General features: G+C 49.2%; 1 protein-coding gene across 1 annotated transcript in view; it reads right to left on the bottom strand.

The window, feature by feature from the left end:
- LOC140403373 (uncharacterized) overlaps positions 1 to 15,277 on the bottom strand; it is a 201,595-nt gene that overhangs the window by 43,510 nt on the left and 142,808 nt on the right. Inside the window, exons 28-30 of the mRNA XM_072491293.1 lie at positions 10,213 to 10,289; positions 9,956 to 10,120; positions 5,688 to 5,829 (exon numbers count right to left, since the gene is read on the bottom strand). Of these exons, the coding sequence (XP_072347394.1) occupies positions 5,688 to 5,829; positions 9,956 to 10,120; positions 10,213 to 10,289 (384 nt within the window). The remainder of the gene's footprint in view (positions 1 to 5,687; positions 5,830 to 9,955; positions 10,121 to 10,212; positions 10,290 to 15,277) is intronic.

Raw genomic sequence — 15,277 nt, 5'->3', positions numbered from 1 at the left:
CACAAGCGAAAACAGGCAAAGTCTCAGAATTTCAGACACACAGATTGGCTGCTTACAAGGTTATCAGACTGACATCATGGGCTCTGCCACACAGCATAAAGGGGGAGTCCTGGCCAACTTGATTAGACCAGGGGTGGTTTGGTACGCCTAAAGTCTGGAGCTCAAGCATAAATCCCAGTTTTGCAGCAGCTAAGAAATGGACTGTAGATTAAAGGCAGTCAGCAGGACAGGAATTACAAAAGAAACACAGAACAGACAAAGGTTTTTGGCCGGATCCTTATACCAGACAGAGACAAAACGTCTCCCGGGCTGTTGAGGAAAACAAGGGAAGATGTAACCAGGACTCAAAGCATCTTCACCCATTGACCGTGGCTATAGGTGTGGAGCTGGAGATCTGCAGGACTAATAACAAAAACAGGATGAAGAGACAGTGTGACTAATTACAGACCACTCCGTCTAACGTCTGTGATGGGTACATTATGGGGAATAATTGTATAAAATTATATTAATCATGGTTTATATATTATGATCACAGAATTTACAGTGCTGAAGGACCCATTCGGCCCATCGAGTCCGCACCGGTCCTTGGAAAGAGCACCCTACCTAACCTCACAGCTCCACCCTATCCCCACACTTCCACCCTATCCCCGTAACCCCACCTTACCTGACTGTTTTTGAATCTGTCTATATATAAGTTTCTGGAACCTCTTCATTCACCTGAGGAAGGAGCAGTGCTCCGAAAGCTAGTGATTCTAAACAAACCTGTTGGACTTTAACCTGGTGTTGTAAGACTTCTTACTGTGCTCACCCCAGTCCAACGCCGGTATCTCCACATCATTACTTTTTTTTGGACACTGTAAGGTTTTCGGGCAATTCGGCCCTTTTTGGTCTGTTCAAGAGTAAAATCCAGAGACTGGAACATAACCAAATTTCCCAGCAGGCTTGGCCTGCTGAGTGGGTATGTGTATGGATACTTACAACCCCCCCCCCCCCCCCCCCCCCCCCCCAGGAGCTACAAGGAAGAAGGAGCCAGACAACTAGATAAGATTAAAACACAGACAAAGGGGCATGGTAATACAAATACCCCATCAACATAGCGAGGTGAGAATAGCAGCGATCTCCGGAGCAGATGGAAGACTTTGAAAATCTTCACAAGAGAGCTTAACCTCGTTATCCCAAAAAGCAGACTGTCTGTGCTCAGTATATTGCGCTGGAAAAGCCCTTGAAGATAAACGGTAGAAAAACCCAAGTTGGAGGCGGACCTGGGGGAGGTACTCCAATCTTGACAGAAGCCACCGGCAGGAACTCACTGGGTGGAGGGGGCGGAGTCGTCGCCAAATTCAAATCAGGACAGGTCTGCCTGGCTGGAAGGAGCGGACCTGCGAGGAAAACCCGGAAGTCAACAGGTCTGCCCAGCTCAAAGGGGGCGGGACCAGCGGGAACTTTAAACTTGGACCGATACAATGCAAATGCGAGGAAAACCCGGAAGTCGACAGGTCTGACCGGCTCAAAGGGGGCGGGACCAACGGGAACTTTAAACCTTCCCGATTCAATGCAAAAGGGGCTGGCCGAACACAGGAAAAAGCCAGGTAAACGGATATAAAAGGGGCTGTGTTTCGATTGAGGGTCTCTTGGCTTGACCTCTCCACCTTCGACTTGACCTCCTGCTCGAGCCGCAGCCCTGGACTGTAAGTACCCTGCAGCAGCGAGCGAAACTCCCGGGACTTTGATAGTGGTTGAGGCTTTGGGGCAGGGGGCTTGATTTGTGTTTTGTACCATTGCTAAAATTGTGTAACAATAAGATTTTACGTTGTGTCCGTTATAGTACTTCCTGAATAGGCATAGTTTGTGTTAGAGCTTAAGATTTTATTATAATTTCTTCTGTTTGATGATTTTGACCTGGGTTTTGCAATAAACCTCGATTTGCTGATAATTTGAGTGGTTTAAATTCTTCAATCTCTCACCAGCAATCTCTGACCAAGTCATTGTTAAGATATTCCTCACCTTAATTCCGGGGTCGAGAATCTGGGGTCATCTTGAACGATTCGAACCCGTTCACTCAGGACAGGCTGCTGGTTAGGTAATAAACAGCAGTGTCCTATTCTCTCTCTTGGGAAAGCTACTCCAGCGAAGTAGGAACCGGGTGGGTGTTGCACCACCGGCAAGAGTGAGAATCACCTGGGCATTGGTGGGGGTCTGGATATCTATGCGATATAAGCCTCAGGCTTCCGGTTAGGGATAAACGGCAGGCTTGATTCAGTGCTCTCTTCCGTGGAGGTGTCCCAGTGCGGCATCCCCTGGCCTCTGAAGTTTCAGTGCCAGCTGGAGAGAGACACACACAGATACTCAAACCCCAGATATCGGCCCAGTAGTGGAGTAGCCCTCTACAACACTAAGGGCAATTTAGCATGGCCAATCCACTTACCCCTGCACATCTTTGGGCTTAGCCATTGTGCTAACCATTATGCTACCTTGCTGCCCAACCAGGGGCAGCACGGAAGCACAGTGGTTAGCACAGTTGCTTTACAGCTCCAGGGTCCCAGGTTCGATTCCCGGCTTGGGTCACTGTCTGTGCGGAGTCTGCACGTTCTCCCCGTGTGTGCGTGGGTTTCCTCCGGGTGCTCCGGTTTCCTCCCACAGTCCAAAGATGTGCAGGTTAGGTGGATTGGCCATGATAAATTGCCCTTACATGTCCAAAAAATTGTGGTGGGGTGACTGGGTTACGGGGATAGGGTGGAGCTGTGGGCTTGGGAGTGGTGCTTTTTCCATGGGCCGGTACAGATTTGATGTGCCAAATGGCCTCCTTCTGGACTGTAAATTCGATGATTCTATGGTTTTGAAAGACATAAATTAATCAAAGAGAGTCAGGACCGATCTGTTCCGGCGAAGTCTAGTTTGACTAAATTGATTATATGTTTGGGGCAGTAACATGGAGGGTTGATGAGGATAACGTGCATGATATAACCTACATGGGTTTTAGCAAGCGTTTTGACAAGGTCCAACAAGACGGACGGGTCAGGAAGTTGCTATCTGATGCGATCCAGCCAAAGTGCCAATCTGCATCCCAATTGGCTTAATGCCAGAAAGCAAAGGGTTCTGGTTCGTGTTAGTATTGAGATCGGAAGGTTGTTTCCAGTGGCATTCTGGAGGGATCCAGACTGGGTTCCTGGGTTCTTGTGGTATACTATTAGGATACTAGGTCCACAGGTCTAATGGCCCAGGACTTCCCTTTTAGGGGCAGCACGGTAGCATTGTGGATAGCACAATTGTTTCACAGCTCCAGGGTCCCAGGTTCGATTCTGGCTTGGGTCACTGTCTGTGCGGAGTCTGCACATCCTCCCCTTGTGTGCGTGGGTTTCCTCCGGGTGCTCCGGTTTCCTCCCACAGTCCAAAGATGTGCAGGTTAGGTGGATTGGCCATGATAAATTGCCCATCGTGTCCAAAATTTCCCTTAGTGTTGTGTGGGGTTATGGGGATTGGGTAGAGGTGTTGACCTTGGGTAGGGAGCTCTTTCCAAGAGCCGGTGCAGACTCGATGGGCCGAATGGCCTCCTTCGGCACTGTTAATTCTGTGATACTGTTGTAAACCATTTATCTGCTCTGCGTTTCCTTTTTAATTTTGTCCCGTTTGCCTTTCATCTACAATCCCCTTGCTAGCTGCTGCAAAACAAAACTGCCCCCGGTCTAATGGCCCAGGACTTCCCTTTTAGGGTCTGTGGCAGAAGCCATGATGTCAGTTTGATAGACTGGGCATGCAGCCAATCGGTGAATCTGAAATGCTGGACTATCTCCTGTTGTTGCTTACGATTGGTGGAGCCACTCAGAATCTTCTGGAAGAAAGGAGGGACATCTGGAGAGCTCCATTTTGTCCTCAGTTCGAAGAGGACTTTCAGCCAGGAAGCAGCTGGACAATTCTCTCTTTGTTCTCTCTATCCCTGTGATTTAACAGGCTGCTGATAAGATCTGTGAAGGCACTCCTCTTTAAAAGACAGACTGCAGTGAAAACTGTGATGAGAAACGTCTGGAGTGAAAGATTGTGACCGGTTTCTCCTCCACGTCTGTGATTCGTTAATCCTCTGTCTGAATAGCTGGGTAAAGCTCAATATGAGAACACTCTTTATAATACAGCATGCACAGAGATCATGCAAAAGGAAGACAGTTTAGAACGCTCAGGTTTAAAGTTCCAGTAATATCTCAGGGATCAGCGTGCTCCATTCAGTGGTCGGAGGTCAGAATTACATTGACCTAAATCCCTGAATGAATCTTCATCTGGTGGTTGATGGTCAGAATTTCATTGACCTGAATCTCCAGTTTGAAGCTCCATCTGATGGTCGGAGCTCAGAATGACACTGATCGGAATCACTTATATAAACCAATTGCCCAGAGAGTCGCATTCAGAGACGACCGGTGCCTCCTGAGACCAGAACCGCCGCAGCAGAGATTCATCTCAAACATTTTCTTCAATTCTTGTTGTTTTAATTCTTCCCCTCCCCTTACCGTGTGTCTGTCTTGTGTGTGTCCAGGTGGAGGGTGGGACGGGGCTTTGGGAATAGATGGAGTCAGGAAAACACAAATTATTGGGCAATTCACTTATGTTGGGACTGTAACTGACTACACACTCACCCAGGGTGTTGTAACAAAGAAATGGGATTGAAAGTTGTCGACATGATTAAATGTCTGTAGCAGAGACGGAAATTGTTCCTGTGGTTTGAGAGTGAGGAGAAAAGCTGTAAACTCCTGGAAGATATCAATGGACTGGTCAGGTGGGTGGATGTGTGAGCAAGTGAACTCCATGTGGAGAAGTGGGAGGAAATGGGTTTTGGGAGTGTCATCACCCCGACGAGGACTAAGGGCAGCCACTGTTGATACCCCCGTGGGACACAAAGAGTATGAGCTTCCCTGATAGGGAGCAGAGACCACCCAGCTGGCGGTTGCTATATCTAAATATATAGTCGACCCAAGCAGGGCCCGGAGCTGTTCATTGTCCCAAAAGGGGCTGAATTGGCCACTGCTGTGGCTAGATGTTGTACATAGTTCAATAAATCCCTGCTAACTTCCTCAAACACTAAACTGGCGACGAGGACAAAGAGGCTCCGGTCTCGTTTGTGGAACCGCCAGCCGCCCCGGATGAATATTATTCAGGAACATGTGGACATAAAGTCCAAGATGCCTCTGTTCGGTAAGCTAGAAGCCTTTGATGCAAGTCTGCAAGACTGGAGCTAGTATGCTGAATGCAGGAGATACAGCTTCCAGGCTAATTTCCCCAGGTATTATGGTGGAAGATCGTCAGAAATTCATCCTCCTGAACGCGTGCGAGGCCCGTCTTTTGGAATTATAAAGAGTCCCATTAACCCGAATGCAGCAGGCTCTAAATAGTTTGGCGAACTGACCATATTGGTGGCTGAAACCCTCTCTTTTTTTGTTTTATAAATTTAGCGTGGCCAATTATTTTTTTTTCAATTCAGGAGCTATTGAGCCTGGGAGTTAAAGTGGCTGGTCATGAATTGTCTTTCAGGGGAAGATCCACGGTATTGGACAAGATTATCCCAACCAAGGCTGGATTCACTATTTTTATTTATTTCAGATCCATGTCTGGACCACTGCAGGAGCCTCGATCTTTCCTTTACTCTCAACCAATTCTCTGCAGTTACACTGATGAGTTTAATCAAGTTTCCCCCTGTATCTTACCTGTTGAATCTGTACCATCCAGGGACAAGTTTGTTGTCACAATGTAAACGAGAACACTTTCGACCAACACACTTTGTGCTCCTCCACCGCTGGTTCAGGACTTGGTGACTCACACACGGGTCGACAGGCTTGGACTGTCCGGCTGATGAGCACAAGATGTTTATTGTAAAGATAAAGTTTAGGAAATGTTCCACACTGACTCGTCTCCATTGAAACATTAAAAACCTCCCTTTCACCCACTGCTCTGCTATCAAATCCCTGAAATGAAAGCGGGAATCTCTGCTCCTTCCCGAGACCAGTACCCGGAACCCCCCACCCCCCACCCATCCCCCCTCCTCATCTCCCCTCCACCCCACCCATCCTCTCTCTCCCCACCCCACCCATCCCCCCTCTCTCTCCCCCCACCCATCATCCCCCCCACCCTTCCCCCCTCTTCCCCGCCACACCCATCACCCCCCAAACCCCCCACCCATGCCGACTCTCCCCCCCCACCATCCCCCATCTCTCCCTCCCACCCATCCCCCCTCTCCCCCCACCCAAAGTGTTGTCACTCTATGAAATCCATCTCCCAGAAAGCACTGATTGGCTCTTTGAGTTGACTGTAGGCTGAGTTAGAGATTTTCAGAAACAAGGGATTCAAGACTTGTGAGGGGCTGACGGCAGATTGGAGATGAGGCAACCGGCAAATCTGCCAGGCTCAGATTGAATGCTGGGACAGGCTGGAAGGGCCGAATGGCTGACTCCAGTTTAGTCCCATGTGCAGATGTACATCGCAGTCTCCTCACTCAGTTCACTCCACACTGAGGGGCTGAGGTTCAGCGTGACACACCCGGCAGCAATCGATGTGACTCACAAACACGGAAAACTGGGCCCATTTGCAAATTGAAGGTTCTGAGAGTTTAAAATCAGTGTCAGCTTGGAGAATAAAATCACTTCAGGAGGTTGAGCAGTGGGTGGTGATGAATGGGTTATTTTGACATTCAATGATGATCCCCAGTGTTGGGGCTGCCACCTGGACACTTTCTGCTATTGGGAAATGATTTGAATATTGGAAAGGCACGATAACTCTCCAAACGTCCTGAGCAAAGCAAACCTGGAGATGGGGCAGTGAGTGAGGAGGATACCCATTATTTAACAGCACATGGATAGGCTGGTGAAATGGACAAGAAAGTGGCCGATGATTTCACACAGAAAGGTCTGAAGCTTTTTTCTAGGAGAGTTGGGGAGAGTCAAGATAGACTTTATGGTGCAGTTCAAAAGAGTGTTCAGGGACAGAGGGTCTTGGAGGTCTGTGGGCAATGGTCTTTGAAGACAATCACTTATATTGAGTGGGACGTGATGAAACCATTAGTAGAGGTGTAATGTGTAAAATCAGCAAAGACCATGTTGAAGGATGTGAGGGTTCTTGGGCGAGATTCTCCGACCCCCCGCCGGGTCAGAGAATTGCCGGGGGCTCGCGTGAATCCCGCCCCCGCCGGTTGCCGAATTCTCCGAATGGGCCGAAGTCCCGCTGCTAAAATGCCTGTCCCGCCGGCGTAGATTAAACCACCTACCTTACCGGCGGGACAAGGCGGGGCGATCTGGCCCCGGGGGGTGCCCCCACGCTCGGGGCCCACCGATCTAAGGGCGGGCCTGTGCCGTGGGGGCACTCTTTTCCTTCCGCCTTCGCCACGGTCTCCACCATGGCGGAGGCGGAAGAGAATCCCTCCACTGCGCAGGCGCGGGGATGCCGTCAGTGGCCGCTAACGCTCCCGCGCATGCGCCGCCCGGAGATGTCATTCCCGCGCCAGCTGGCGGGGCACCAAAGGCCTTTTCCGCCAGCTGGTGGGCGGAAATTCGTCCGGCGCGGGCCTAGCCCCTTAAGGTTGGGGCTCGGCCCCCCAAATGCGGAGCATTCCGCACCTTTGGGGCGGCGCGATGCCCGACTGATTTGCGCCGTTTTTGGCGCCAGTCTGCGGACATCGCGCCGATACCGGAGAATTTCGCCCAAGAGGGGGCAGAGGAGATTTAACCAGGATAGCTACAGGAATGATGGAGCTCAGTACAAGTTTAGAATGGAGAATCTGATGCCTACGGCGCTGAGGATCCGGGATTGACCCCGGCCCCAGGTCACTGTCCGTGTGGGGTTTGTACATTCTCCCCGTGTCTGCGCGGATTCACCCCCATACCCCAAAGATGTGCAGGGTAGGTGGATTGGCCATTCTACATTGCCCCTTAATTGGAAAAGAATAATTGAATTGGGTACTCATTTTGTAAATGGGGAATCTGAGCTTATTCATTCGAGGGCAAAGGAACTACGGTGAGAGTTGCTCGCCGTGTCGAAGATGGTGACTGGTTTCTATCATGCAGACAAAGAGAAGCTCGTCCCATTGGTCAGAGAGTTGCTGACGGTACAAGGAGGAGGGGACACGGTTTGAATCTTTGTGCTCAGATGTGGAGGGGAAAGTGAGTGGGAACTTTTTAACACATCGACAGGTATTGATCTGGATCTCATTGTCAGTGAGTGAGGGGGAAACAGAGACAATTCGAAAAGGAAATGGAATGTGCACTCGATGGAATAACCGTCCAGGGAAATGGGAACAGAACGAGGAAATGAAATGAAAATCGCTTATTGTCACAAGTAGGCTTCAATGAAGTTAGTGTGAAAAGCCCCTAGTCGCCACATTCCGGCACCTGTTCGGGGAGGCTGGTACGGGAATGGGACTGATTGGATTTCTCTCCAAGGATTTGATAGTCACTCAGTTCATCCTGAGTATGGAGGGGTTTTCCTATGAGGAGAGGTTGATCAGTAAGTTTGTGAATGATATGAAAATTGGCGGGTGATAAATAGTGAGGAGGATAGCCTTCGATTGCCGGAGGATATAGACGGGCTGGTCATATGGGCTGACCAGTGGCAAATGGAATTCAATGCGGATAAGTGTGAGGTGATGCACTTGGACAGGACAACAAGGCAAAGGATTACATGGTAAACGGCTGGACCCTGGGAAGCCCCGAGGATCAGAGGGGCCTTGGTGTGCATGGACACCCGTCCCTGAAGGTAGCAGAGCAGGTGGATACAGTGGTTAAGAAGGCCAATGGCCTTTATTAGCCGAGGCAGCGAGTTTAAGAGCAGGGAGGTGATGCTGGAACTGTATAAAACGTCGGTTAGGCCACTGCTAGAGTATTGTGTGCAGTTCTGGAATCCACATTACAGGAAGGATGTGATAGCCACTGGACAGGGTGCAGAGGAGATTTACCAGGATGTTGCCTGAGCTGGAGAGGTTTAGTTATGAAGAGAGATTGGATAGACTGGGGTTGTTTTCCTTGGAGCAGAGGGACTGAGGGGGACATGATTGAGATGTATAAAATTATGAGGCACACAGATAGAGTGGGCAGGAAGAAACCTTACCCCTTGGTGGAGGGATCAATGACCAGGGGGCAGAGATTTCCGGTAAGGGGCAGGAGGGTTCGAGGGGGTTTGAGGAGAAACCTTTTTCCCCAGAAGGGGGTTGGGAGTCTGGAACTCGCTGCCTGAAAGGGGAGTGGAGGCAGAGAACCTCTGAACATTAAGAAGTATTTAGATGAGCACTTGCAGTCCCAGGGCAAACTATGGGCCAAGTGCTGGGAAATGGGATTTGAATGGTTTAGGGTTGATTTCGACTGACGCAGGCACGATGGGCTGAAGGGCCATAAGACATAGGAGCAGAATTAGGCCACTCGGCCCATCGAGTCTGCTCCGCCATTCAATCATGGCTGTTGTTTTTCTCATCCCATTCTCCTGCCTTCTCCCCATAATCCCGACTCTGCCTGTTAACCAGTCCTTAGTCTGTGTCAGTATCTTGTCTCCTATCCCATTGCTTTACTTTGTTGACCAACCTCCTGTTGGTGAGTTGATCAAAAGCTTTCTGAAAATACAGGAACTCTACATTCCCCTTTATCAATTCTGTTCGTAACATCCTCAAAACCCCCAACATGTTCGTCCAACATCTTTCCCCACATTAACCCATGTCGACTGTGTCCAATCAGATCATCATTATCCAAGTGTCCAGTTCTCACATCCTTCCGAATTGATTTGAACGTTTCCCCTCCGACTGCAGCAAGGTGAGTGAGTTGGGAAAGGGTTACAAAGGAGCTATCAGAGTGTCTGATTCAGTTCCCGTCGCTGGAAATTACACTTTGGGTTTCAGTCCCTTCCAGCAGCGAGGCTCTGATGTAACTTTGTCATTGCTGCTGCTGACCTGGGACATCCCAGAATTACCCGTTTACTCCATTTAAAAACCCCAATGTACCTGTGCAGTAAGCGAGGTGACAGACAGGAGACTTCTTCAAGTAATAAACAAAGTAATTCCTGCAGCGTTTGATCTTTATGTCCTGAGACCAGCGACAACTATTTCCACTCCAGTGAAAACAAACTTGCCTCTTCACCTCCCCATCACCCGGAGTGGGATGCCTACCTGAAACGAGGGATAGAAAGAGTGAAAAGTGTATCCAGTGTGAATATGTTGGACAGTCAATGGAAATCTGAGATAATAGAGTCTGAAATTACCACGTAACCAGCCCGGGGCGCTTGTGGAGCAGTGATTGACTGGAACAACAGCCTCAGGAATGGTCGATCCACCAGGACTGAAAGAACAATCACACAGTCAGTCGCTGGACTGGGGAAATCACAATAAAATGAAGAAGGAATTACTCAGCTGGTCAGGCAGCCTGTGTGGAGAGAAACAGAATTAACCTTTCTGTTTGTGATGACCCTTCGTCAGGACAGAGGAGTTATCACAACACCAAACATTAACTCTGATTCTCTCCACAGAAGCTGACTGAGCTGCTGAGTATTTGCAGCATGTTGTGTTTCCATTTCACATTGTATTCAGGAGGACGTGTGTGAAATGTGCAGTGGGATAAACTCAGCAGGGGAGGGAATATTACCGTGTTTCGCACCCTGGAAAGTGGACATGTCCCCAGTGTTATGAAACCCTGGGTGGGTGCACAGTCAGTTCCCCCACAGACCCTGGAGTGAATTACCCAATGATTCATGTGTTTCCTTGAGTTTGTTAACCCTTGACTGCGATAACGAGTTACGGGCACCAGGTTTATTGGTAAAATAGTAACTAACTGTTTATTATGACAAGAGAAAAGAAGAACATATAATGGAAACAACGTAACAACTGTCTGCTAGTCACCAATTCACAAAACCCCGTCCCACCCTCCACCCAGACACACACCAGACAGGTACACAGTAAGGGGGGTAGGAACGGTTCAAAAATTAAGGAGCTGCGCGATTTGAGGTTCTTCACTGCTGGGGTTGTGACCTCTGTAGGCACCGGTCTTCTCTGAATGCACCCCTCTGGGAATTGATTTGCACAGGCGATTCAAGTCGGTGCAATTCCATCCTTTGACCACTAGATGGAGCCTTACACAGGAGATTTTGGTCAGTGTAATTCTATCCTTTGACCACCAGGTGGAATCTCTGTCTCCTTGAGATACGACTGGAGCTTTATACCTGAGAAATTACAGCAGACTTTATGTCCAGTCTGCCTTTGTCTGTTTGACCGATCTCGGTGCAGAGTTTCGACCTGCATCATGCAGAGAATCCTCAGGTTGCGTTTCCCCCAGCCATTCAGACAGAGAACTAAACTGTTACAGACCTGCTCAGTAACTGAAGTCACAGCCTTTAAAACCAGCAGCTCCTTCACAGGTCTGACTCCTGTCTGCAATCTTCTAAATAGGAGTGCCTTCCGCACGTCTGGCTGGGAGAGAGTGCCTTCAAGCTGCTGGCTGAATCTCTTCACAAAAGTCAGGACAAGATGGAGCTCTTCACATGGCCCGCATTTCTTCCGAAATGTTCCGAATGGCTCAACCAATCACAAGCGAAAACAGGCAAAGTCTCAGAATTTCAGACACACAGATTGGCTGCTTACAAGGTTATCAGACTGACATCATGGGCTCTGCCACACAGCATAAAGGGGGAGTCCTGGGCAACTTGATTAGACCAGGGGTGGTTTGGTACGCCTAAAGTCTGGAGCTTAAGCATAAATCCCAGTTTTGCAGCAGCTAAGAAGTGGACTGTAGATTAAAGGCAGTCAGCAGGACAGGAATTACAAAACAAACACTGAACAGACAAAGGTTTTTGGCCGGATCCTTATACCAGACAGAGACAAAATGTCTCCCGGGCTGTTGAGGAAAACAAGGGAAGATGTAACCAGGACTCAAAGCATCTTCACCCATTGACTGTGGCTATAGGTGTGGAGCTGGAGATCTGCAGGACTAATAACAAAAACAGGATGAAGAGACAGTGTGACTAATTACAGACCACTCCGTCTAACGTCTGTGATGGGTACATTATGGGGAATAATTGTATAAAATTATATTAATCATGGTTTATATATTATGATCACAGAATTTACAGTGCTGAAGGACCCATTCGGCCCATCGAGTCCGCACCGGTCCTTGGAAAGAGCACCCTACCTAACCTCACACCTCCACCCTATCCCCACACTTCCACCCTATCCCCGTAACCCCACCTTACCTTACTGTTTTTGAATCTGTCTATATATAAGTTTCTGGAACCTCTTCATTCACCTGAGGAAGGAGCAGTGCTCCGAAAGCTAGTGATTCGAAACAAACCTGTTGGACTTTAACCTGGTGTTGTAAGACTTCTTCCTGTGCTCACCCCAGTCCAACGCCGGTATCTCCACATCATTACTTTTTTTTGGACACTGTGAGGTTTTCGGGCAATTCGGCCCTTTTTGGTCTGTTCAAGAGTAAAATCCAGAGACTGGAACATAACCAAATTTCCCAGCAGGCTTGGCCTGCTGAGCTGGGTATGTGTATGGATACTTACAACCCCCCCCCCCCCCCCCCCCCCCCAAGGAGCTACAAGGAAGAAGGAGCCAGACAACTAGATAAGATTAAAACACAGACAAAGGGGCATGGTAATACAAATACCCCATCAACATAGCGAGGTGAGAATAGCAGCGATCTCCGGAGCAGATGGAAGACTTTGAAAATCTTCACAAGAGAGCTTAACCTCGTTATCCCAAAAAGCAGACCGTCTGGGCTCAGTATATTGCGCTGGAAAAGCCCTTGAAGATAAACGGTAGAAAAACCCAAGTTGGAGGCGGACCTGGGGGAGGTACTCCAATCTTGACAGAAGCCACCGGCAGGAACTCACTGGGTGGAGGGGGCAGAGTCGGCGCCAAATTCAAATCGGGACAGGTCTGCCTGGCTGGAAGGAGCGGACCTGCGAGGAAAACCCGGAAGTCAACAGGTCTGCCCGGCTCAAAGGGGGCGGGACCAGCGGGAACTTTAAACCTTCCCGATTCAATGCAAAAGGGGCTGGCCGAACACAGGAAAAAGCCAGGTAAACGGATATAAAAGGGGCTGTGTTTCGATTGAGGGGCTCTTGGCTTGACCTCTCCACCTTCGACTTGACCTCCTGCTCCAGCCGCAGCCCTGGACTGTAAGTACCCTGCAGCAGCGAGTGAAACTCCCGGGACTTTGATAGTGGTTGAGGCTTTGGGGCAGGGGGCTTGATTTGTGTTTTGTGCCATTGCTAAAATTGTGTAACAATAAGATTTTAAGTTGTGTCCGTTATAGTACTTCCTGAATAGACTTAGTTTGTGTTAGAGCTTAAGATTTTATTATAATTTCTTCTGTTTGATGATTTTGACCTGGGTTTTGCAATAAACCTTGATTTGCTGATAATTGGAGTCGTTTAAATTCTTCAATCTCTCACCAGCAATCTCTGACCAAGTCATTGTTAAGATATTCCTCACCTGAATTCCGGGGTCGAGAATCTGGGGTCATCTTGAACGATTCGAACCCGTTCACTCAGGACAGGCTGCTGGTTAGGTAATAAACAGCAGTGTCCTATTCTCTCTATTGGAAAAGCTACTCCAGCGAAGTAGGAACCGGGTGGGTGTTGCACCACCGGCAAGAGAGAGAATCACCTGGGCATTGGTGGGGGTCTGGATATCTGTGTGATATAAGCCTCAGGCTTCCGGTTAGGGATAAACGGCAGGCTTGATTCAGTGCTCTCTCCCGCGGAGGTATCCCAGTGCGGCATCCCCTGGCCTCTGAAGTTTCAGTGCCAGCTGGAGAGAGACACACACAGATACTCAAACCCCAGATATCGGCCCAGTAGTGGAGTAGCCCTCTACAACACTAAGGGCAATTTAGCATGGCCAATCCACTTACCCCTGCACATCTTTGGACTTAGCCATTGTGCTAACCATTATGCTACCTTGCTGCCCAACCAGGGGCAGCACGGAAGCACAGTGGTTAGCACAGTTGCTTTACAGCTCCAGGGTCCCAGGTTCGATTCCCGGCTTGGGTCACTGTCTGTGCGGAGTCTGCACGTTCTCCCCGTGTGTGCGTGGGTTTCCTCCGGGTGCTCCGGTTTCCTCCCACAGTCCAAAGATGTGCAGGTTAGGTGGATTGGCCATGATAAATTGCCCTTACATGTCCAAAAAATTGAGGTGGGGTGACTGGGTTACGGGGATAGGGTGGAGCTGTGGGCTTGGGAGTGGTGCTTTTTCCATGGGCCGGTACAGATTTGATGTACCAAATGGCCTCCTTCTGGACTGTAAATTCGATGATTCTATGGTTTTGAAAGACATAAATTAATCAAAGAGAGTCAGGACCGATCTGTTCCGGCGAAGTCTAGTTTGACTAAATTGATTATATGTTTGGGGCAGTAACATGGAGGGTTGATGAGGATAACGTGCATGATATAACCTACATGGGTTTTAGCAAGCGTTTTGACAAGGTCCAACAAGACGGACGGGTCAGGAAGTTGCTATCTGATGCGATCCAGCCAAAGTGCCAATCTGCATCCCAATTGGCTTAATGCCAGAAAGCAAAGGGTTCTGGTTCGTGTTAGTATTGAGATCGGAAGGTTGTTTCCAGTGGCATTCTGGAGGGATCCAGACTGGGTTCCTGGGTTCTTGTGGTATACTATTAGGATACTAGGTCCACAGGTCTAATGGCCCAGGACTTCCCTTTTAGGGGCAGCACGGTAGCATTGTGGATAGCACAATTGTTTCACAGCTCCAGGGTCCCAGGTTCGATTCTGGCTTGGGTCACTGTCTGTGCGGAGTCTGCACATCCTCCCCTTGTGTGCGTGGGTTTCCTCCGGGTGCTCCGGTTTCCTCCCACAGTCCAAAGATGTGCAGGTTAGGTGGATTGGCCATGATAAATTGCCCATCGTGTCCAAAATTTCCCTTAGTGTTGTGTGGGGTTACTGGGTTATGGGGATTGGGTAGAGGTGTTGACCTTGGGTAGGGAGCTCTTTCCAAGAGCCGGTGCAGACTCGATGGGCCGAATGGCCTCCTTCGGCACTGTTAATTCTGTGATACTGTTGTAAACCATTTATCTGCTCTGCGTTTCCTTTTTAATTTTGTCCCGTTTGCCTTTCATCTACAATCCCCTTGCTAGCTGCTGCAAAACAAAACTGCCCCCGGTCTAATGGCCCAGGACTTCCCTTTTAGGGTCTGTGGCAGAAGCCATGATGTCAGTTTGATAGACTGGGCATGCAGCCAATCGGTGAATCTTAAATGCTGGACTATCTCCTGTTGTTGCTTACGATTGGTGGAGCCACTCAGAATCTTCTG

This window comes from Scyliorhinus torazame, chromosome 27 (assembly GCF_047496885.1).
Source record: "Scyliorhinus torazame isolate Kashiwa2021f chromosome 27, sScyTor2.1, whole genome shotgun sequence".
Lineage (NCBI taxonomy): Eukaryota > Metazoa > Chordata > Chondrichthyes > Carcharhiniformes > Scyliorhinidae > Scyliorhinus > Scyliorhinus torazame.
Note: the sequence above shows the minus strand (reverse complement) of the source record. Positions and strands in the feature narration are given on the sequence as shown.